General features: G+C 36.1%; 2 protein-coding genes across 5 annotated transcripts; both read left to right on the top strand.

The window, feature by feature from the left end:
• The first annotated feature begins 400 nt into the window (after nt 1-400).
• On the top strand, nt 401-5,734 carry LOC112553935 (leucine-rich repeat-containing protein 28-like). Of its 4 annotated transcripts, XM_025221432.1 has the most exons (10): nt 401-552; nt 993-1,169; nt 1,376-1,588; nt 1,779-1,816; nt 2,488-2,525; nt 2,896-3,033; nt 3,228-3,434; nt 4,096-4,198; nt 4,509-4,699; nt 5,176-5,734. In XM_025221432.1, the coding sequence occupies exons 3-10, from the start codon at nt 1,391-1,393 to the stop codon at nt 5,439-5,441; spliced, it is 1,179 nt and encodes a 392-aa protein (XP_025077217.1). In that variant the 5' UTR covers nt 401-552; nt 993-1,169; nt 1,376-1,390; the 3' UTR covers nt 5,442-5,734. The 4 variants fall into 4 exon arrangements, with proteins under 4 accessions (XP_025077217.1, XP_025077216.1, XP_025077219.1 ...); XM_025221431.1 differs by having other exon boundaries at nt 993-1,588; XM_025221433.1 differs by lacking the exon at nt 993-1,169 and having other exon boundaries at nt 433-552.
• Nucleotides 5,735-6,570: 836 nt separating this feature from the next.
• LOC112554216 (katanin p60 ATPase-containing subunit A-like 2) lies at nt 6,571-21,183 on the top strand. The gene is given in 21 exon segments (XM_025221883.1): nt 6,571-6,883; nt 7,296-7,366; nt 7,564-7,730; nt 7,971-7,979; nt 11,322-11,361; nt 13,060-13,225; nt 13,636-13,770; nt 14,204-14,281; nt 15,403-15,480; nt 15,708-15,806; nt 16,162-16,225; nt 16,504-16,622; nt 17,202-17,279; nt 17,281-17,300; nt 18,443-18,551; nt 18,917-18,978; nt 18,980-19,020; nt 19,023-19,081; nt 19,602-19,707; nt 19,710-19,770; nt 19,772-21,183. Coding segments are annotated over 21 exon segments (1,680 nt in total). The 5' UTR covers nt 6,571-6,829; the 3' UTR covers nt 19,836-21,183.
• Nucleotides 21,184-23,447: the final 2,264 nt, after the last annotated feature.

Below are 23,447 nucleotides of genomic sequence, written 5' to 3'. Positions count from 1 at the left end.
GACGCATATGTTCGTGTTCTTTTCTATACGCCGTTGTAATCCTGTCCGCAAAAACTGTTTGTGGAAAAAATGTCTGTGCAAAAACTTACAAGATCTGATTCCAACTAGACACCAAAATAAAAAGAAATCTTACATTAACGGGTATACGGCCTGCGGCTGTATCAACCATAATGTTGAAAAGTCTATTAATGTACACTCTTCTCCGAATCCAACGCAACGTACGTAATTCTTAAAAAATAAAAAATAAAAAATAGTGTCATTTGAGAGATAAACTGCCAAAAATAAACTGTAAATAAGATGAGAAGAAAAATAAACAAGACAAAAACGACCGACCTGCGCAGTTCATTATGTCCGAGACATGGTTTCTTGTTTTGTTTTGTTTTTTTAGAAAAAGCTGTTATTAAGGGGAGATAACTCGCAACAAGTGTGAGGGCGGGACGACGTTTGACGACGACGGTTGTTATCGGCTATCTCGTGCAGAGATCTTCCGTCACTTTCCCCCGGAGTCATTTACAACCATCGTGGCTCCCGTTTTGATAAAATGGGAAGAAAGTAAGGTTGATCTTAACCAGACGTTAAATTTAACAGAAAAAGCACTCTTCAATGCCCAGTGACAGTACTATATAGAGTGAACCTCATCTACTGTCACTGATACGAAGTTGTTGATGCCAGTCGGGGGTTAAGCTGTCGTGTGGGACTTTTAAGTGTTTTTAAAAATAATTCCAGCAAAATAATGAGATTACATTTTACATCGATCTTTGATCTTTAGTTTCTCCGACAAATTACGCACTATTGCTCAAGGAAGATAAAACGTATATGTACCCGACGTGATGATTTCCCCCGCCCTCATAAAAACAAAACTTTTGCGTCGTTCGTTAATGTAAACTACGAGATTTTTAAAAAGGGTCGTAATGTACTAAACACCTCTTGTGCAAGATATGTGTTGTATGCTTAAAGAAAAATAGTCAAATTCAACTTTTTTTTGGTCATAGGATTAAAGAACAACTGCCATGTAAGAACGAATCTAAAGCCCAAATTGGATGTAGGGTGCAGTCCAACGAAGATATTCAATGAAACAATGAAATACCTAATCCAGGTCTTGAATGTCAGCTGTAAAATCTTAGTGACGGAAGAGAAAGACCTGCAACGATCAGACATGGAGTTGATAGGTCAGTAGATAGCTCACATGGCATTCATTTAAATGTGTGATCAGAAAAGAAAAATATTCAACTATTATTGTGCTCCATAGCAAGAGCTGGATTGGATTGCGTATTAACAAACTGCTTTTCAAAAAGTCCATGTCATTTTAGTAACACATCTTGATGTCATAATGAGTGATTACACAAATAAAAATGATAAAGATCATTGTGTGGAGGAAACAACAGCAGCTATGGCTCATAAACAAACCATGCTAGCCATTCCTGTCCAAGATGATGCCAGATTGAAGCAGCCATTGGTACTGCTCAATGGAGATGGAGTTTATCTGAACTATCGCAGGCTTCAAGATCTGCCTGTTCAACTTTTTGAACCTGACACAAGTGTTGCAGTTCGTCGAATATATCTGAAACACAACCTTCTGCATACTTTGGTAAGGGTGTGTACAGAAAAATATTAGAGATCACATAATTTCTGTCCCCGTTGTTAAAAAAACTTTTTGATAGACATCATAAATTTGATCATGTTTTAAATAAATTGTGGATGATTTAAATTAATGCAATATTCTAAAAGTAATAATGAGATAGTATTCTGCATTAATAAATATATTGTTTCTGCGACAGACACCTCAGATTAAGACACTCCATCATCTTACTGAAATGTGAGTGGTTATTATGGTGTTTCATTTAAATTTCCACGAGCATCTGCATTAAAATGTGAAAGTGGCCATCAGCATGAACACTTTTGAAAAATATAACTGTAATGTCATATTTCACCCTACAAGTCTCTCATTTTTTAGCTACTTCAAGGATTCAAAACTGTTGCCAGGAAATTTTAAGTTGGAGTTCCAATTGCACACTGAATAACTAAGTCTTCCTGTCACTTCTGACAACATATCTTGGACACTGTAAAATTAGGTTGCTGATCTAGTGAGGCTGTCAAATATTTAAAATGCATATCATCAAAACTGGTCGTTTTGAATAATTTCTTCAGTTTCATTATTTTATTTTGCAATAAACATCACATAATTTTTCTTTATTATTAACTTAGCATTTTACTTGAGAAAAGCCTCTATGCTAAGTTTTGTCAGCTTCTACATCCAGTCAATCCCTATTCCTTCCTGAAGCAATCAGTATAAAATAAGGAAATGAATGAATATTGCAATTATTTTCTGAATTTCTAAGACTCTTAAAATAGCAATATGAATAAATTATGAATGTTAGCTAATGGGGTAGATTGTGAACTATAAATTTTTAGCAGCATTAAATATATTTCTGCAACTATTCATTACTACTTTATGATAACCACCTCTTTCTACCTCATTTAATACAGATATTTGAATAATAACAGTCTACAGACATTGCCATCAGGTAAATTGCAAGAGGTTAATTAAACTTCTTGCTTTTTTTTATAAATAACATTGTGTTTATCTGATTATCTAATGATTATTCAGCATCATTAGCCTCAACAACATTAAAAGACTATAAAAATAAGATTGTAGTATTGATTAGGAGAGTAGTATTAACTTATTTTCCTAAGAGCTTATCTATGTTTCATTTTTATTTTATGACGGATGAAGCCTGATTTTAGTAATATATGCACTTTGTGGTGAAAGAACTTTTAATGCAATCATTCTCACCTTGTCAGTTTTTTCATAAATTTTGTTATAGACTTTTTGTAACGTTAATTTATTATGCATGTCAGCAGAGTTTAAAAACTTTTATGTTCTTCAAATGACAGAACTGTTTGAGCTTATATCTCTGGAAGTACTCTCAGTCAGCGTCAACCAGTTGACTTGCCTGCCATCACATGTAGGGAATCTGGCAAATCTGAAGAGGTTACAATTGTCTCATAATCAACTTTCATCTCTGCCATTAGGTAAGTTTTTCCAGAACGTTTCTTTTTCAGATTTACCTGTCTTTATTGTTTTCACTTTTCCAAAATATATCATACACTTTATTTAAAACAATGAAGTAATGAATTTATCAGAACTGGTTTATGATCAGCACCCTCATTTTCTTTACATTACATGTACTGAAAATTTATATTAGTTTTTTTATGCTCTGATTTAGAGATTGGTCAACTAAACCATTTGCAACACTTGGAGGTCAGTAACAATCGACTAGAATGGCTCCCCTCTCAGCTGGCCAGCTGTACCAGACTTCAGCAGCTCTCTCTTGACCACAATATACTGCAGTCTCTTCCCAGGGAGTTTTGTCATCTTCAGCAGTTGACAGAAATCTCTGCCAGTGATAATGCCCTTGTGTGGCTACCTTTAGGTATTTGTCTGGATCATGTAACATGATTTTGTAATGTTCAGAAATTTGCTTTTTGTTTTACCATGGACGTGTATAGGTGGATTGCTGTCTGTCTGCCAAGACCAATGCTTAGCCTCTTGCAAAGTTCTCCGCTGTTAGTCTCAGCCACAACTTTCTGGCCAGAATGTTTTAGTCATCTTTCTGCAAAGAAGCAAACATAATTTTTCCCTTTATACATGAGAAGCAGTTATGGTCTCCAGCTCTTTCAGATACTGGTTTTTCAAAGCATATAGTATTTTCAGTCATTTTTACTTGCATATGCCAAAACATACACACATAAAGACATGCATTTATTGTTGTTGTAGTAATTGAATTTATAGAGCACATTTTCCCATGCAGAGATGAGATCATTAAACTTTGGTTAAAAGATTCAAGATTCAATAGTTAGTGACTTAACTTTATGGTCCAACAGGAAAGAGTGGATTTGTTCTGGTAGAGGGAGGTAAGGGACTTATCAAGTCACATGACAGCAGTTAGAGAAAAAATAGACTCTAGGGTAGCTGGCACCATGTGCTCCTCGCTGCCATCTTTTTTCAGATATAGTGTAAATTGTTTCACTTTAGGATAGAATGATGCATATTTGGAAAGTAAGTTTAATCACTTTCAGACATTTATTTTCCAGATCTGGGACAACTTTCAGAACTACAGGGTATTTATGTAGATAACAATCCACATCTCACAGCCATGCCTGCCAGCACTCTGCATAAGAACATTGGGTTTTTCAGGTAATAACTGTATACAGTTTGTCCCATTGTAACTAGTCAAGTTTTCACTCTTATCTCCTTGTTACATGACTCATATTTCAGTGCTTCTGTTTGTTTTTCCTGGGCTTCTTTGAGACTCTAGGACTAGATGGGACCTTGCCTCATATTAATTTGGCCACAGTTCTGAGACTGATTATGATACTTAAGCAGTTGGTTGTAAATGTAAACGTTAAGAGTCTTGCTCAAGTTTGCATGGCTAGGTAAGTATTTTCTCTTCTTCAGATGCTGAAGTACATAGATACTGACTCTGAAGATGTGTTGCATGTGACAGATCTGGAAGAGAAGGAGTTCCTGAGAAGATGCTGAAGAAACTACTGTCGGTCACCATTCACAGCTTGGAAAATGAGGTAACAATTGCTCTGCCTGCAGAACTTCGAGCGGTGGGGAACATGAGCAGTGACCGTGTTCCTCTGCTGCTAGAACTGAGTCTAGCAGCAGCACACACAGCATTATGTCAAGCAGGTGAGTTCCAAAGCAGGTAATCAGATGTCTGCTGTGGATTGTCAAAGATTTCATGATAGTTGGTTTTTTAATGGGATTTGTATAGCCCATTTTCTGATGTGCTTCATCCTGGAACAGTGGGGTAAGAGGCCATGTGATATAGATATAACAATTGAGTACAATCACAACATAAAGAAACATGCACTGGCTAGCAATACAAGAACATAAAGGAAAGCAGATGAGAGTGTGAGGGAGAAAGGACAGCTGGATGGACTATAGTTATAGTAGGTATTTCCGAAAGACGTATTTTAAGTCCAGATCGGAAGGCATTTACCAACTCCACTGTGTGGAGAGATGGAGACAGGCCATTCCAAACACTGGGGCCTGCAAATTCCAAATTTCTATTTAGAATAAGAATTTGATAAGTATTCTGACAATTTTCAAATATTTAGTTTTACCATCTTCTAACTCACTGATTGCATTTGTGATGTTTGCAGAAAAAGGTCAGAGTCTCAAAGATGAGATTCCACTCCAGTTACTCTCTCATCTGACTACACCTACAGCCCATTGTCAGCAGTGCCATCGCCCTATCTTTGTGTATGGTTTTCCAATAGTGTTCCGGGCTCAGGTTCAGGGTAGTGACCTTCCTCTTCTGGGGCTCTGCTGCACAGCAGCATGTGTGCATTTGTGCTCCCGTGTTGTCCATCTGCCACTGATGTTCCCTAGGCTGGAGGACTTAGCCTTGGCTATTGTACTTGCCTGACAACTTTTTTTAAAAAAACAGGATAAGCTTTCCTGACAACTGTGCAATAATATTAAATCAGTCTTATAGAATGCTTGTTAAAGATCTTACAAGTTTCAGTCAATATTTTGTTTAATTTTTGTATATTTTTATGCAAAGTGTGCCCTATAATCTTATATTTCTAACAGTGTTACCACATCAGGCAGGAGATTGGTACTGTTAGAAAATGTCAAACTCTACCCAATAATTTATGGGTTGAAGACATTTCTTGACTGTCATGATGAATTCGTAATAAAGGTGCTTGTGCCTTTGAAGATGAATTTGGATTTATTTGAAAGCAACAAAATACTGACATTATTTTTTTTTTAATTTCTTAGATCTTTTGCCTTGTTTTCGTAATATCAGCAATAAAGCTGTACTTTCTTTATGAGCACACCCATACTTCCTCTCAAATGCCTTGTGCCTGAGGAGGCTGCTCTAGATCTACAAGGAACATAAAACCAATGACTGCCACACTTATAGCACACCCAAAAAACCGACTGGCTACAGTTAAAGCTGGTTTGGCCATATGACCCAGCGGACATGACACCTTGCTGAAGACTGTCCTTCAAGGTACCCGGAGGGTACAAAACGGTGGCCCAGGAAGATTTGACTTATGAATGTCAAAGACTATGGGCTGTTCATCCTGCTCATTAAACGGGCATGTGGCAGGCCATATCAGCTGCCGTATCTATCCATGTGCTCCTCACAATGACATGTGACACGTACCACTCAAGGGATGAATGAGAGACATCCATGCAAAGGCACTCTTCTGCCCATTCTTTTAACAATAATACTGGTAAACCAGAGTTGCGATAACTGATTATTTCTAGTATAAAATGAAATATAAAGTCAATGCGGAATGACTTGAGGAGGATAAAACTGAATATGTGATTATGACTGACAATTAGAAATCTGAAGGAAGACGGAATTATTATAAAGAATACATTAATAATCATTTCAGATACAAGAGTATCAAAAGCAAAAAATATTTGTAATGATGGAATAATGTTTCTTGAAAGAGGGTAGTTTACTTTGGAGTTTGGAATGTACTGCAAAGTCACAACAGACGACGACAACTCTCGTATTGACAGAGGGGCAAAAGGACAACACTTTTCGTCTTCGCTCAGCAAGTTCTAAAAAAGAAAAGGATAAGGGAAGCCATACAATCCTAAAATAAAACTATATGATTTTAAATAATATTTTATTATCTTAGCAGTTTGTACGTATTTATTAAATAGATTTGGTCATTAGATGCGTTATTCTACGAGACCTTCCGCCATGTTTGTATAGCTTCGCGACCGCAAACATCAGGTTGTCAATCCGCAACATGTCTCGTTCAGTATTTGTCTGACCTGTTGGCATGTACAATGGCGGAACTAAGTTATCAGTCAATAAGAACAGCAAATCAAGCCAGAGAAGCGGCAAGTAAACTATCTGTTAATAAAATAAAATTCATACAATCTGCCGTGGTATATAGAAGCAGAACACACTTTGACGGCTTGAGAACAATGTTGGCATGCCAGTCCTGATGCAAGGGAAATTCTTTGTTTTTGGCCCATTTAGCAGTATACTACAACAAATTAGTCACAAATATGGCACAGCAATTTCTATATTTCTCTAATAGAACTGTAATAATTTCAGTTTCGAAATTACAAAAAGAAAATTTCTTACCAACAATAAATCGAGTAAACACTATTAGTATAAAACTATTAGACTTGCTGCCTTACATAACTGATTTTGGGCAGCTCTTTCAGCTGCCATGCATTCTATAGAAAGTTGGGTTTTATTTACTAATGCCACTACATCACGTAATGTGTACACCTTTTCTTACAGGATGGGTTGAGAACAGATTCTAGAAAGAAAAATCTACTTATTCTTGTTCTGAACTACCTCACTGAAGAAGGGTATGTTTTCTGTCATTATAAATAAAAGGTTTTTCATATTTTTAATTATATGTTTCAGAGCCGTGTACTTTAACTTTTTGCAGACTTCTTTATTTGTACTACTGCCTAACATTTTTATTGTAGTTATACCCAATTTAAGATATCAAAGTGAAAACTAATTTAAGGTACTAATGATATTTTGTGGGGTTTTTTCCCAGTTATTTGGAGTCATCACAGAGTCTTGCAAAGGAGACCAACATTGATATAAACCGTTATGAAGTCTGTGACAACGTAGACCTGGAGACTATTCTCATGGAATATGAATCCTACTATTATGTGAAGTTCGCAAAATACCCGAAGCTTACCAAGAAGGCAACACAGAGCGGTGAGAATTTTGTAATATATAGTTTTTTTCTGTAACAATAGTGCATCTTTCAGTGTTGCATAATAAGAAAAAATAGTTTTGAAAAATTTCTATCTTGTTTATTTATTCTCTACCTAGTAGAAGATCATCTTCTGGGTGATGGCTGCATTATTTTATTATTATTTTATTTACTCTTTAAATGTTATACACATCTCTTTTGTTGTTCCTATTGCTAACATCTTGTATTCTCTCTGTCTGCAGGCTTTCCAGGTATATATTTTTTTACTGTTTCTTTGTGTTTGGTATCTAGGGTGATGACTATTTCTTTAATGTTGAGATGAATTAATTCTGTGTCAGGGCCTCTCCTTGCTTACATCTATACTAAACAGCTTATTTGGACCCTATTCATTGAATTATGTGTGCTTTATTAGGTGGAAAGTGAGACATTAGGTTTCTTACTCAAGAAATAGCAAAGTAAAAAAATTTATAACAAAAAAAATTTCTTTGCACCTACTCAAATATTAAATCTTTTCTATTATAAAATTTTTCAAGAAAAAGAGGAACAGAAAAACTACCTACCAGTAACTTGATCAAGTAATACAGAATCATAGAGTTGTGATACTGTGCTGAACATTCTGTTTTGGCCAGATAATTATTTATCCAAAAATGACACTATTTTCAAGATTTTCACATGTCCTTTTGAAAGTTAACTTGCTTGTTTACTGTATACTGCCCTTTCTGTAATTTTCTCACTTTTTTCTCTTGTAATAAAAAGTTTTTGTACGTGGTTTCACTTTACTGATTCAGATTTTGGGGTCAGAAATGGAGGGAAAGAAAGACGGATAGGCTTGTTATCGACTATTTAATGTGATGCAACTAAACAGCCAGATGACTTTTTTTTGGATACAATATTTTATTGATAAAAGTATAATGGAAAGTGTGTGTTCTTTTTTAAATCCACTTTTACTGTTTTTGTGTCAGTAAATTTTTCAGAAAGACGAATTCTTAAAAAAGGCAATAAAGCTATACAAACAAAAATGCTTAAATGAAAATCTACTGATTTCAGATGTACACCTTAGATTTTGTATCTTTCAGGACAGTAAGCATGCTAGCACCTTCATTGATAGTGTTATTCTAGAGTGTCTTCACCATGCCACCAATAATAACTGGCATTTGTGATGTTTTAAAACAGGCACAGCTTCAGGCAGGGCAAAAAGTGTAATCTTTGGATTATCACCATGGTGTACAGACATAATTTTGTGTGATTTAGAGGTTTGAGTGCCTGTAAAAGGGGGGGGGAAGGTGTGTGAATATTTATAGGGTGCCGTGCTTTGCTGAGATACTTGTGTGGGACTAACTGGCAGTGTAGATATTTTCTGTGATAATGCATGGGTTATAACTGGTTATGCTTGGGCTCAAAATAAGCTTGCAGACTTATACCATTAACTGTTATGCGTCAGTTTAAAGTTTAAGCATTTAGCTATTTAAAACAGGTTCTTCCAATAAAAACATATTTTTTACCTTTACATTTCAAAACACATGACAATCCTTTTTCTACCTTTTTATTAAACAGCCAGAGAATAAGGCATTTCCTATAGTCTAGCCACTGACATTAATGCATTAGATAGAAAGGTAAACTATCAGGTGGCCTTTTACTTTGGACTTAAGAAAATATTCTAGTCTAAAGAGACATGAACCTGATGACTTAAACCATATGACATCAAATGCATACACACTCAAATATGAGCACATGTGAGCGCGCGCACACACACACACTCAAATGCACCACTACATTCTTCCTGTTCTTGTGCTTGCATTATATTAAGCAGCATTATTTTATAGGTCTACTGATTTGTGATATATTTAAAAGATGTCTTTTGTTTTTCCAGGTTTGTTTTAACCTCCTTGCTGTTAACCCCTAGCATTACTTAGGCTTGGAATTGTATATTTAAAAAAAAGAAGCCCAAGTAATATGCTGTAATAGTTAGATAGAAATACTATAATGTGATTTAACCCCAGATGCAGCATTAAGCCTCAGACCAGTCTTCTACTGCCATTTAGTGGCAGTGTGTTTTGCACATTTGTCATGAAGTGGTGGTTGAGGAGGGGGAGAATACTAAGAAGGTTAATGAATCTGCCACATGGTTTTAGCAAGGAGACACGAGAGACATATGATATCAGATTTGTAGTGCCAGCCAACAGCTAGAACTAGATGTTGATAACAGTTATGATATCCCTTAGCAGATGTAATAAATGTCTAAAACAAATTTTTAATACTCAAAGTACACTGATGTCATGCAGCTACACTTCTGTCATTTTTAAAAGGCACTCTTTTTAATTTGTTGTATGCCATTTTTATGGTGTCCAGACACTTAATCCCCAGACACTTCATCCCCAGACACTTCATCCCCAACGCTTCATCCTTCAAATGAAATTTTAACTATAAAAATTATGAAGCCAGCGAAAAATTTAATTGAAATTCAAATAATTATCTTCATATAAACATCACAATAAGTTTTACAATTAAAATACTTTAACTAATGTTGTAGAGGTTCAAATGACGTTGAAGTTAATAGCATGATTTGAATATTATTAATGTATTTCAATATTTATTTTAATTGTAAAACTTATTGTGATGTTTATATGAAGATAATTATTTGAATTTCAGTTAAATTTTTCGCCGGCTTCATAATTTTTATAGTTAAAATTTCATTTTAAGGATGAAGCGTTGGGGATGAAGTGTCTGGGGATTAAGTGTCTGGGGATGAAGTGTCTGGGGATTAAGTGACTGGGAACCCATTTTTATGTCTTCATTGGTTTATTGAAGGAGTGTATTAAGATAATGGCAGTTTTTTAAAAACTGTCTCTGTAAAGAATTTTTTTCAGCATTTTTGTTGCTCAACCCTATATTTTGTCTTTTTTCTGTTTGAATGACAATTTTGACATAGTATCAGGCTTACTTCAAAGTATCGACTAGATATTAAGTAATAATAATTTATGTGTTTTATCTAGTATTTTTAATTTAAGAGTTGTTAATATTGTAATATTTTTTGTCCTAAAAAAAGTCAGTTATTGATATTTATATGAATAATACTTATATATATATATAAAATATATTGCATAATTGAAGGAAAATATTTGTTCTCAGCACTGACAATCCAACATGTTTACACAGGACAATAACAGAAAATCCACAACATAAGTTTGACGAAACAGCTACACTTAGAAGTAATAAATTTTAACAGACAAAAAATACCATCAATAATACACCAACTTTAACAGAAAAAAAATTCCAAGCAATTTTTCAAAGAGCAGAAAGCACCATTGACACTATACTATAGTACTGTAGGTGTATCTATCAGGACATGATTAAGCTGGAAAGTATTTTTTGAAAATGTGAGCTTTAAGGTACTTTCAGTAGTCAGAAAATCTCTTATATGTGTGGTTTTTTTGGTAAAGATGTTAATGCAAGGGTATACATTCAAAACTACTTGAAAACCATTGAGAGTTATATAGTGCTAGAAAATCTGGGTATATTATTGTGTGTGTGAGAGAGCTATAATTACAGTGAAGTTAAAGAATGATGTTGCTTTCATTCAACTTTTGTTTCAGCTGGAGAGAAAAGACAAGTGAAAAATGCTCGATTAAACAGGTGTGTGTAAGTGTTTATCTATGCAAACTCGGCCTGTCTTTTTTAACAGCTTATTGCTTCCAGCTTTATGGGGAAAAGGCATTGTTAAGTTTGCTTTCTCTGAAATCCAATTTCTTTTTCTTAGAAAATTTGATACATTGGCTCATTAAAAAATATTCTTAACACAAGGAAACTTTCCTGTTCTTTCTTTTGGACTTGTCTCGGTAGCTATATTTAACATGGGGACAAAGTGCAGACAGTGTGCTAATCAGAATCCATTTATGCGATTCTGTAACTTTGTTTGAAAAGTGCATAGGCCAGTATAATATTTGTTTCGTCTTTATGTTGACTAATGTGTAGTGCATCTCTTTTGTTTTTGTTTACTGCAGTGCTTTCCTCAACATTCTATTCAGTGGAGATGCTAAAGAGAACATAAATTTTCTAGCCCAAAGACCTAAATCCCTGAGTGGAAGTTTGACCCTCAATTTTAACTCTTAACAGCTCAGTCTTATACATACTCAATGTCCTAACAAGAAACTTTGAACTGTAAAGAGTAGTGATATTTATTGTCAGTCCTGAAACTGTTCTTATTCTTCCCAGTTCGCACTATGGGTAGGAGCAGGGAAGAGGAATCTGTTGGTGCAAGTGGTAAAGCACTTTACACTGTGGGTTTAGCTCTTACTTTCAACACATTATTTCTGCACCTGTTTACAGGGATGAACTAGACTGCTGTTATGTGGCCTTATTTGCATTCTTGGCATAAAATGTCTACAATTAACTCTGAAGAATAAAGTGTTTTAGAGCAATTTTATGTTTAAAAAAAAAGTTGTGCAAGACAACCATATACTTACCAGCACTATTTTTATTTATATACCGATAGTTGCGTTTACTTCAAGATCTGTAGAATGCAGGCTCCTGCAACTAGAATATCTAAGTGTCTGAAAGACCTTTAGGTCGGGAAACTACTAATAAAAATTGGATAATTTTCAAGCTTCATGTTAGGTGATCTGCAAGATGACTCTGTTAGAGATCACAATCATTGAGTGATGCCCAGTAGAAGTGATAGGCAGAAAGAACAGAAAAATGATCATCTCCTCATTCATTGGCAAATGCTCATTACCTCATCAACACCAAAATGTATTTTGATTAATTTAAAATTTAAAATAATATCTTGGCAACTTAAATGCATGGTATAGACAGGAATACTCTTGTAAATGTTGTCCAAAGCAAACAACAGTTTTTGATTGTGAGGTCAGTGTTTGTTTTTACAATGCTGGCATAATCTTTGCACCCTTCAAGGAGCATTAATGCTGAAACTGCTTATAAACTGTGTTTTTTTGCTGTTGATTTTTTTGTGTTTTAATATTTGTTTTTTGTTGCTTTTTACAATGAAAGCTGGTCAAACCTCATTTGTTTTTTAATCCTTATATTATGTCCTTGAGCTCTTAGTGCCTTGCTGAAGGAAATAATACCTTAGATTTGAATCGTTTGTGTTTGGGAAAGAGAGCACTTGTGTTTATGTACTTGAAAGCAGATGTTCACAGCAGGAATACTCACCTGCCTAGAGGACTGGAGAATTATTTAGTACAAAGACTCAGAAATAAAGGGAGAGAAAAAATATACTGAGGCAGCTTTTAGGCATTGCGCATATTGTTGGCTGTGGAGTGCAAGCTTGCTTCCTGTTAGTGTCTTCTTGTTCTCTTTTCCTCTCGCTTGCAGTGTAAAATCAAATAGTCCATCCCTTCCCAGAATACCGCAAACCTCCAGGCCAACCAGCCCGCCTCTAGGAATACTGCCACAGCGACCAGTCTCTGGGCGTGGACGACGTAACATCACCTCTTCAACGCGCAAGCCTTCAGCAGCTGTTGCTGTCAATGGACCATTAGTGAGTACACAATGTGTTGATCAGAAATAAAAAAAATATGGTGTTAAGTTAGTATTTAAAGTGTAATATTTATATAAAGGTCATAAAATAGATGCATATAAAATTTGCAATTCTATTTTAAGCTTACTGAAAATGCCATTGATATTATGTTGACATGCTGATGTAATCAGTTTGCTGTTCCAGAGTGTTTTTTTTTGTTTGTTTGTTTTAGTTTATTGTTAAAATATCCATAAAATTTGGAATGATTCAAAATTAATTTACAGAATAGTAGAAAAGACCTTAAGGAAAAAAACTGCCGGTTACTATACTAACTACTAAATGAAAACCAACTAAAAAATTCTAAAACTTGTTGAGTCTTTTAAGAAATGTGTGCATTTGCATGTATGTGTTTGCACATGCAACTACATTAGACCAAAGAACCACTCTTATCAGCGAATGGTCATGGCGATGGTTTGGCATTACAAGGAATGACAGTCCATGGAGCAACTGGCATTGCCAATATGCAAGAAAACCCAGCAGAGCCACAAATGCAGAAATCTCGCCGAGTAAGTCTTCTCATGTTCACCATTTTTGGATAAAACAAAAATGCAGAAATCTTCTGTAGCCTTCTTGCTGTAGTTTTAGAGATCATCAGCATAACTAAAGATTTATTGTACAATGAATATGAGTAGTTGTTTGCAATGAATATAAATAGTTATTTTGATGAGCAGCATATCTGATTTTCCAAGATTTACTGCATTCTTTAACCATTGTCACCATTATCAAAACAATGCTCTGATATGGAGGTAGATGAAGAAAACTTGCTGAGAATGAGTATCTTGTCAGAGTCCATGTTTTCAGAAACAAAAAGTTGTGTTGCTAAGCATATGGAGAGGTATTTTACCATGGGCTGTTTTGTTATAATGATACTTTACAAGATTGATGAAAACTCATTCTTTTTGAGTAATAAATACTGTCAGAATACATGATTTGTTGCAGATTGGTCAGATTATTGATGTACGAGCCATGCTGAATGAAGCAACTCGCATGGCAGCTGAAGAAGGTCTAGGTTCTGATGTAAGTTATAGCTGCTGGACAATGTCTTTGAGCTCAGATATAAGACATATGTGGGCTTGTATAGATGTCTGTGCCATTTAGGCTGTTCTTGGTACCCATCTTCTTTCCCTTACAGTCTTACCTTCCTCAACCCTCTAATGACTCAACCCTCTAATACTTTGCATAGGTATTGAACTGGCAAGAGGGTACATCTTCTGGTTTGGACCCTCTTGTTTTAACCATGGGGTTATCCACTTCTCTCTCATAAAATTAATGCACGTAGCTCTGGGGTTGGGAAAAAATGAAAAACAAGTACACTTCACATTTTGGCAGACAGGCCTGTCCAAAGACCTCTGCAGGCCACATTCAGCCTGACGTCAGTGGGGCCGTACTTTGCCCATCCCTGATCTAGCCTGTTATCCACTCTCTGCTCTCCTGGGTAGTTACTGGCCTATAGAGTAGTGTTTAGTTTAGTATTATAAGGCTGTATGATTCATATCTGAAAAGCATCTCTTATGTAAGAGCCGTATCGTCTGTTTGTGACAAACTGGATGCAAAGACATGAAAATATAAAAGAGTGGCTGACAAAGTATATTGCTGGGAGACTGCGAGACAGCACTTGTGTACTGTCAAGGCATAATCAGATACAGCAAGCTTCTTTTAACAGTCAGAGATTCAACATTAAAGCAGCATTGACAGAGCATCTCACAGGGGGTTGAGCAGACATCAGTAACTTTGGCCATTTTAAATTCAGACTGTACTTGCTCATATCAGAGTTATGAAAGCTATGATATTACAATACTGACTGCCTGATGTAGGATTCTGACAATCTGTTTCACTGCCTTGATATCATGAGATAATGTTTGTTTCTTATTTTGTATTTTAATTAAAAACTATAGCCATTTGGCTGGTCTTTATTTGTTGTATGTTTTCCTATTTAAGTAATGGCTGGTAATGGTACATTCAGAAGCAGATTGGTAAAGAAAGGACAAATATGTGGTGTGCACAATTAAACAGCTTTGGATTAAGTGATGTTGAGAATTTTGAGATGAAAAAAAAAAACTTCAAGGATAAGGTACTTGTACAAAAGATTCAGTTTTTATATTGCCACAGATTTTAAATGGAAACTGTGTTTTGGACAGGATCGTATCCTGAAACCACTTGGAGGCTATGTTGGATACAACAGTGAGTGGCGGGAGTTAGCTCAAACAATAAGTCGTGTGAGTTGAAATAAGTGGTGTCATTTGCCTTTTGTGAACAGAGCAAATGGTGGATATTTTCTATAATATTTCGTATATGTGGATCTAACCTATTGACATTGGCTTAAAATGAGGTCAAGACCAAATGTGTGCATTGCTTAGGGAAGATGTGTAGCACTGTGAAAGAGGCAATTGTGATTCTGCAAATGCCTATAACTGCAACAGGAAATGCTTGTTTTTATTCTTAGGATATCTATCTTCAAAATCCAAATGTGAAGTGGGATGATATTATTGGGCTGGATGAAGCAAAGCGTCTCATGAAGGAGTCAGTTGTTTACCCTGTAAAGGTCAGGCTGTTTAATTGTAATTAAGCCTGATATGCTCGCTAAAAGAGCATTATTTCCTAAGGCAATTTTATTGAATATATCTTTTTTTTTTTTTTTAAAAACTAGAACAATATTATTTGGTTGAGATAAAAGTAAGGGCTCCACAACCAAGGCCATAGGGGTAGTGGATTTAATCCACCAGGTTTGAGGCATGGCATGAACAAGTCCAGCCCTCAAAAGAAGCTGTTTCAGTTTGTCAGAACTTAAACTTAAAAAACACAAAGCATTTTCTTTTAAAGTTGAAGTGACTGTAGTTAAAGAATTAAATGCTGATGTTTCTCATCATCTCAGATATTTTTTTTTTCTTTTCATTTAGTATCCTCAGCTGTTCCAAGGTATTTTGTCTCCTTGGAAAGGCGTACTACTATATGGTCCTCCAGGTCCGTTGGTAATAATTCTCAAAATGAACGTTCATAGTTATTATTATTGTCTGCATCCTATCCAAACAGTTATTCACTTTCTGTTGCTGGGTTTTAATGTTGAGGTTAAATTTCTTATACTAGTTGCATATCACATAAAAATAATAGTGACAGTTTTGTCTTCATTTATTACTTGTGTCAGAAGTTGGTAACAGAAATATGCTTCTGTTGGTGGACAGAAGAGCAAGGAGTGATGAGGGGGTATCAACTATATTCTTCATAAGTTTAATATGTTGCAGGAACAGGTAAAACATTACTGGCTAAGGCTGTTGCTACTGAATGCAACACAACCTTCTTCAACATTTCTGCTTCATCAATTGTCAGCAAATGGAGAGGAGATTCTGAGAAACTTGTTCGGGTGTGTTTACCTTTAACTTTGCCAATTTTTTTTCTTTTTCTTTGATCTAGATTGCTTTGTTTTGTATTCCTTGTTTCAACCTTACTATTTTTTCTGTTTTAAGCGTGTACCTCTAAAATCATTTTTGTCCTTTTTGGCAAAATGCATTTCACGGTGTGAACACAAACTCAATGTTCTGCCCATGAAAAATTAGAAATGAACCAACAATCAACCAATAAACATAAACATCAGCAAACGGACAACACCATGACCAAAAAAACTGCCTTTGTAAATCATAGCCATCTATGACTGTGGATATACTATATGTTCTCGCATTGAAGTAGTGATTGGTAATGGTATAGGCAGATGCAAGTTGGTAAAATTAAAAGCTGAAGAATTTAGAAAAAGTGAACAGCATTTTACATTTTCAGAATTCTTGTAATGACAGGGAGTTGCAGAAAAACAACTATATTGTTGCATCACTAGAATCAGAAACATTGATGTTGCTGATGTAAATAAGGAACTTGACTGCTCTCAAGAATCAGTAAATTCTGGTTGTTCATGATACATCATTTAGCCATTTGCACTCATTCTGAGCAGGTACTTTTTGAACTTGCACGATTCCATGCCCCATCCACCATTTTCTTGGATGAATTGGAGTCTCTGATGAGTCAGCGGTGGATCTCAAGGAGGGGGAAAGTAAGTGTTTTTCAGTTTTGTTTCAGCTTTTAAAAGATTTGAATAGTGTAAATTCAAAACCTTCTGTTAACAGCTATATGTATACTATTGTAGCAGGAGCACATGCTAGGACAGCTGTAGTGATGACAATTCATTTGTTCCTTTCCACCTTGCACCTCTTCCACCCCCATACTTGGTCTTAGGAGTTGTGCAGCATGAGACAGATGACACAGCTGGTAGCAAAGCACCCAAACTTTCCAGTATAAATAGCAGACAAAATTCAGTGCTTGCACCCATTTCTGAAAGGTGACTGGTCCTGCTTGGAGGAGTAGTAAATCTGTAGTTCTTAGTATGAGAGAAGTACATTTTTGCAGCAAGGTGCTTTGGTCCCACTGGAAAGTGGCTTATGTCACTCAACCTTCTCTCTCAGTCCTGACCACCCTGAGTACGTAAAGAGTACCATTTTGCCGCAAGGTGTTTGGTCCCACTGGAAAGGGCTCACATCATTCAAAACCCCCTCTTCCCACACACCAGGGAATTAGGTGCTAGGTTTTAGTAGGCTAGGTAGTGGGTTAGAGTATAAGTAATAGTTATATGTGTATATAAGTCTGTCTTTTGTAACTTATTTACCTGTGTGAGAAGTCGGTCCACACAATGCTAGCGTGTTTGTGTGCCTTGTCATGTGAATGAGGTGAATATGTATCATTAGAGCTAAAAAGATTTGTGTTGTCTGTAAAGGTGACATAGCAGAGCACACATGAAGATCCCTGGAGTTAAACAATGTACCAGAGAAAACACACTTTTGCTGGAAAAAGCAGGTTCTTTGTAGATTCCTAGTTTGGCTAAGTCGGGTTGCATAGTAGATTTGGAAGAAAAAGGACACAGCACGAGGTAGATTAGATAATTGCAACTGACAACGAGAGCTAAAATTTTAGCAGAAAATTCTCTTTGGAAACTTCTGTCCTCTTCCCTGGAACAGGAACAGACTGATTGACTCTAAGGCCGCAGTGTTAGACTGAGCGAGAAAGAGGATCAGTTCAGCTACACTATTTCCATAAAAAAATTTGTTTAATTTAACTTGATTTTTAACTAATTGGTAGTTGCATTTTAATTACTATTAGAACAGATTTTGGAGATGTGTGCTTTTGTTTTTTACCCCATAGTGAACATGAAGGCAGCAGGCGCATGAAGACAGAACTGCTGGTTCAAATGGATGGGTTGGCCAAGACAGACGATCTTGTTTTCCTCTTAGCGGCTTCAAATCTCCCATGGTTTGTTCTTCATTAGCTTTCTTTGTTCTTCATTACCAACCTGTACTTTTCTTCTTCACTTAGAAAATATGTTGCTTTTATGTGCAGAATCAATATACAGAAACAAAATCTTGCTTACATGAAGCTGAAATAAACTACTTGTGTTAAACTATGTCTGGTGTACCAGTAGTTCTGTTTATAAATTAACCTGATATAACTCTTTCAAAACATTGAAAGTGTTAAAATTAAAGAATATCATCTTTTAATTTAATACAGATTGAAACTCCAGATGGAAACTGTTAAAATAAAAATACATGTTTCTCTTTGTAACTTTCATTAAGTTAATGCTAAACACATTGTTATTTTTTGCATCGCATGTTCCAAAAGGAGCTAGACCATGCCATGCTGCGCCGCTTAGAAAAAAGGATCTTAGTAGATCTGCCACTAATGGGCAAGGAGAGCCATGTTTCGTCATCACCTTCCTCCAGTTGTATGCCACGAGATGGAGGACTTGAACTGCTAGCTGAGTTAGACTATGACGTGTTGGCTATGGTATGTAAATGCTTGAACTGCTAGCTGAGTTAGACTAAAATGTATTGATGTAAATGCTTGGGGTGTTTATGTATTTGTGCTTGTATATGCATGTCATTGAGTTGCTGCAGTCTCAGCTTAGTGATTTCTACATTCTCAGTGCCATAATGCTGTTCTTCAGCTGTCCTTTGACATAAATTTGCTTGTCTTTTCAAAATCATGTGATGTAAAGGTGACCAGTACGTCCCGTTTAGGCGGGACAGTCCCGCTTTTGACCTCGTGTCCTGCTGCTCATTGGGCGGGATGCCAATGTCCCGCTTTCTGGCTTTCTGGCAAGTCCATCAAATGTCCCGGATTGTCTTTAAAAATCACTTTTTTTTGGCGTTCTTTGACGGTGACGACACCATCATCGGCACGTGTCCCGCTTTCGCCCCGAAACGTCTGGTCACCTTATGTGATGAAGCATTGTGCAGAATTTGAGACTTCACTGCAATATTATTGTGCACTATACTAAATTTTTAAAATACATTTGCTTGTACAGAAAACAGAAGGCTACTCAGGCTCAGATATAAAACTTGTGTGCAAGGAAGCTGCCATGAGACCAGTTCGTAAGATTTTTGCTGCACTGGAGAACCATTCTGAAGGGGAGATCTACATGTAAAACTGGAGACAATTCGTACAGAAGATGTGTTGGTAGCAATAGATCGACTAACCTTCAGCCAGACTTCTAAAGGATAAATACAGCAGGTGGCAAAGAGAGTATGAATCAGTTTGATCACAGCCCTTACCTGCAGAAATAGCAGTGTTTCAGAGGGAGAGATCTTCATCTGTCTGATCTGTCAAAGGTCATCAGGTTCTTGTTCATTCTGTGTGAAATGAGATTTTATATCATGTGTGCACCATGCAATCTGTAGCCTTCTGCACTGAAGGTATGCATTATGGTGTGGTAATGATGTAAGAGAGTATAATACATACTGGTTGATTTCTTGACTTCAAGTCGATTGTGGCCTTCATTTCTTCATGTGTGTAGATGCAAGAACTGTGTATGTGTGCATGCATCTTTATAGTTGTGTACACAAGGGCATTTGTCCATAAGCGCATTTATGCCATCCATAATTTTCTGTAGACGAAAATGCAGTCATTTTTAGCATGGATCTCACCCATTAAAAATCAGTTTAAAATAATTGACATTTATATATCTGTTGGTATGAAGGAGACGGTGAGAATGGTCTTTGAGAATGACATGGACAGTTCACCTCGCTTGGAGACCAAGTCCTTGTGCAATCTTTCCACTGGTTACATTTGTTTCCATGACAACACAGATTTCGGCTGAAGAAGTGGTTCAGTGGAAATGGAGTTGTTTTCATATCATTGGAGTGGACATGCCAATTTATTTTTGTTTTTCTTTTTCCATATCATGTGTTGTGTGCCTTTGATGTACTGGAGAAGACCACAAATTTTACTGCAAACAGATACTTGTTAAGTCAAGCTGTGATAAAAAAAAAAAAACCTTATCCTGCTGGTCAGCATATTCTGACAAGGTTTCTGTTCTGTTTTTAATCAGATTATGTCGGTGTGGTTGCTCTTAAAAGACCAAAGTTTAAGAATACATACAGAACGTGCTCTTTTAAAGAGTGACAGATATCTTGCACGATTCGATGATCAGTTGTTGTAGCTATGTACAGATCTGTTGTATGAGATTCTTATTTAAGATGCCTGTTTTGCAGTGTGTATTATATGTTAAAAAAACCTGATGCACATAAGCATAGTGGTGCTACTTTTAATAGTATTATAAATAGATTTTTTCTGTTATTTGTGAGCTAATCTGTGAAAAAATATTTTCATTTTTGGTATCTTTACATGACACGATCAACAAATGTGGTTTGTTGTAGCTATGTTTGGGTTTCCTAGTATGCTTTTTAACATTAAACAGTGGTTTGATGAGCAAGTTATTTTTTTGCTTGCCCACCTAATGTTGTGATGACTGAGAGAGAAAGGGAGAGACTGAAAAAAAGGTTTGGGGAAGAATTGAAGAGTGTAGAATTTACATAGAGCAAATAAGGTAATGATCTTATGTCATTTTTAAATCATGGTAAAACAATACAGTTTTATGGATGACTTTATTGGGTTCTTGCATGCGTTGTTGTGTGTATCTGTGTGTTTGCATGTGATGCTTAGGTGTGTATGAGTGAAAGTGATAGTTGATGTCTTTCAGATGGTAATATTTTTTGTGAAAACTATGCATAGCAAGTACTCAGTCTTAAGTTCTTATGTAGCTTAGATCTGTTGTGCATCATATTTGTGTTTGAGAGTGCTTGTATGTGCATGTGAAAGAGAGAGAAGATCGAGAGACCATCAACATTTATAAGTGTAAAGTTTTTTTTTTAATCTTTAGCTCTATCATTGAACTGGAGAGCAAAGAGTCTTGCTTTCCTATTCAGGTTCTTAAAACTAATGAAGGCAGAAACACTTGGTTATATGAAAGACAGCAATAGCTCTTCGTGGTATTATATTGTTGAAGGCACATACATTGGGAGAGTGGAGCTGGGTCACTGCTTGTTAAAGCATAAACTGGGATTGTATAATGATGGGATGTAGCTTTCATAGAAAAAAAAAATTCAAAGAGCCTACATAAGCCAAGCATTGGGTGGTTGGCTTTTTTTTTGATAAGAAAATGATCAACTTCTGGCAATTTTATATCAGGGAAATTCGGGGGGGGGGGGAACCGGAAGAGCCGCAGGTCTCTGTCAATCCAGAGAAAAGTATATAAGCATGAAGTGATGGAGGTACGGTTGTGCTGTAGGCCAGAGATTCTCAACCTTTTTCGCGACTGTACCCGAAAGCGTAATTAAGTTCTCGCATAAAAATACTTTTTTTCATATTGAAACAATGAATACTTATGACGCTGCGTACCCCGCATAACCCTTGCTGTACCCCTAGGGGTACGCATACCACCGATTGAGAACCCCGCCCTGCGTTCAGCAACGAGGGCGCACACAAAGGGCGCTCACTCTCGCCTGTGAGACTCAGTGAAACCCTTCGCTCACCGTTGGCGCCTTTTAAAATGGCGGCTGCTAACGAAGTAGAGAATAGTATTTTGTTGATGGACATATTTGACAGCGACGACGAAGTAATGGAAGCAATATATTTCAGCGCCGAACAATAAGCATCTAGTGGCATTCATTTGTGAACTAAAGAGGCTATAGGCTGTCCTGCCCTCAAGGGAAATAATCTTTCACTGTTTGAATGTAAAGCTAAGGGAGATAATTTGGGCCGTCTGATGGACTATTTTCGCTCCCGCATATTCCTGGTGAGTATGCTTTGTTTTGCTTAAAGTAGATAATAATCTGAAGAACTGCACGTCATAAAATCATGTTATATCAATTTGTGATGACAGTGGAAGAAACATATCTTGCTGGAGTATTCAAAATGGTAGTTTGCCTTGCTGATCTCTGGCCAAGCAGATCGTCGCGAGGGACGCGATTAGACATGTTGTGATTTGTCGTCTGCTGTCTTCTGCATCAATAACAGTATCAAAGAATCGAGTCATTATAAGTGTTACATGACATTGATACTTAGTAGGTAGTGTGAAACTTTACTTTCATATTTCCTCATATTTGTTTGACCTGGAATCCAACCCTGTAAAACTCTTAATTAGCACACGACGATATTAAAATATATAAATAAATCTCGATCGAAGCTTTTAATGAAGATACACAGACGCTGTTGGATTTATCTTTTTTTTAAAGTAATGCATCTAGCTTTGTTGCCTAACTGAAATGTTGGATTGAAACTGCTCAGCCCCTTGCTACTATGCATGAGATTCACGAGGTGATCGCCACTGATCCATCGTTCCCCCAGCCCATCTCTTCTCACCACCCTTCCCAAACACACACAATCAACTATCTTTAAAATACATGATGATCGTGTTCACAGACTTTCACTTTATAAGTTCAGTATCTAAACCATTTTTGTAGTTAATGCACAGGTATATAGCTGTTCATTTACTTTACGTACGTGGATATAGCATGTGGACACTGACCATTTTGACTTTTATATCTATCTTCTTTGATCATTCCTTTAATTATCAAACTAACCTTTTTCATTTATTCAATATGGTAAGGATAAAGGATCATCCATTTGTATAATCTTTAAAAATATTTTTACATTATGAATTATTGAAAATTAAATTTTACATTTATAATTAGTGCTTCAACACTGCTTATAGATTCATTGTTCAACCAATCAGATATTAAGCAAGTAAAGCCACAAAGGTTTAATCCCAAGAATAATAAGTAACACTTTAAGAAATTGTTCCTCAGCAGTTTTCCTCTGGTTCAGGTACATATAATCTCTATTATTTTTAGGCCTAAGTCATACTATAAAT

The sequence above is a fragment of the Pomacea canaliculata genome, linkage group LG13 (assembly GCF_003073045.1).
Source record: "Pomacea canaliculata isolate SZHN2017 linkage group LG13, ASM307304v1, whole genome shotgun sequence".
Lineage (NCBI taxonomy): Eukaryota > Metazoa > Mollusca > Gastropoda > Architaenioglossa > Ampullariidae > Pomacea > Pomacea canaliculata.
The sequence above is the reverse complement of the archived record's forward strand: the minus strand, read 5'-3'. Positions and strand labels throughout refer to the sequence as shown.

Bases quoted from the DNA above. Each gene is read 5' to 3' on its own strand.
- LOC112553935 (XM_025221431.1), top strand. From the start codon at position 1,331: ATGAGTGATTACACAAATAAAAATGATAAAGATCATTGTGTGGAGGAA. The intron at 1,817-2,487 runs GTGAGTGGTTAT...CATTTAATACAG, and splicing joins CTCCATCATCTTACTGAAAT to ATATTTGAATAATAACAGTC. The intron at 3,034-3,227 runs GTAAGTTTTTCC...GCTCTGATTTAG, and splicing joins ACTTTCATCTCTGCCATTAG to AGATTGGTCAACTAAACCAT.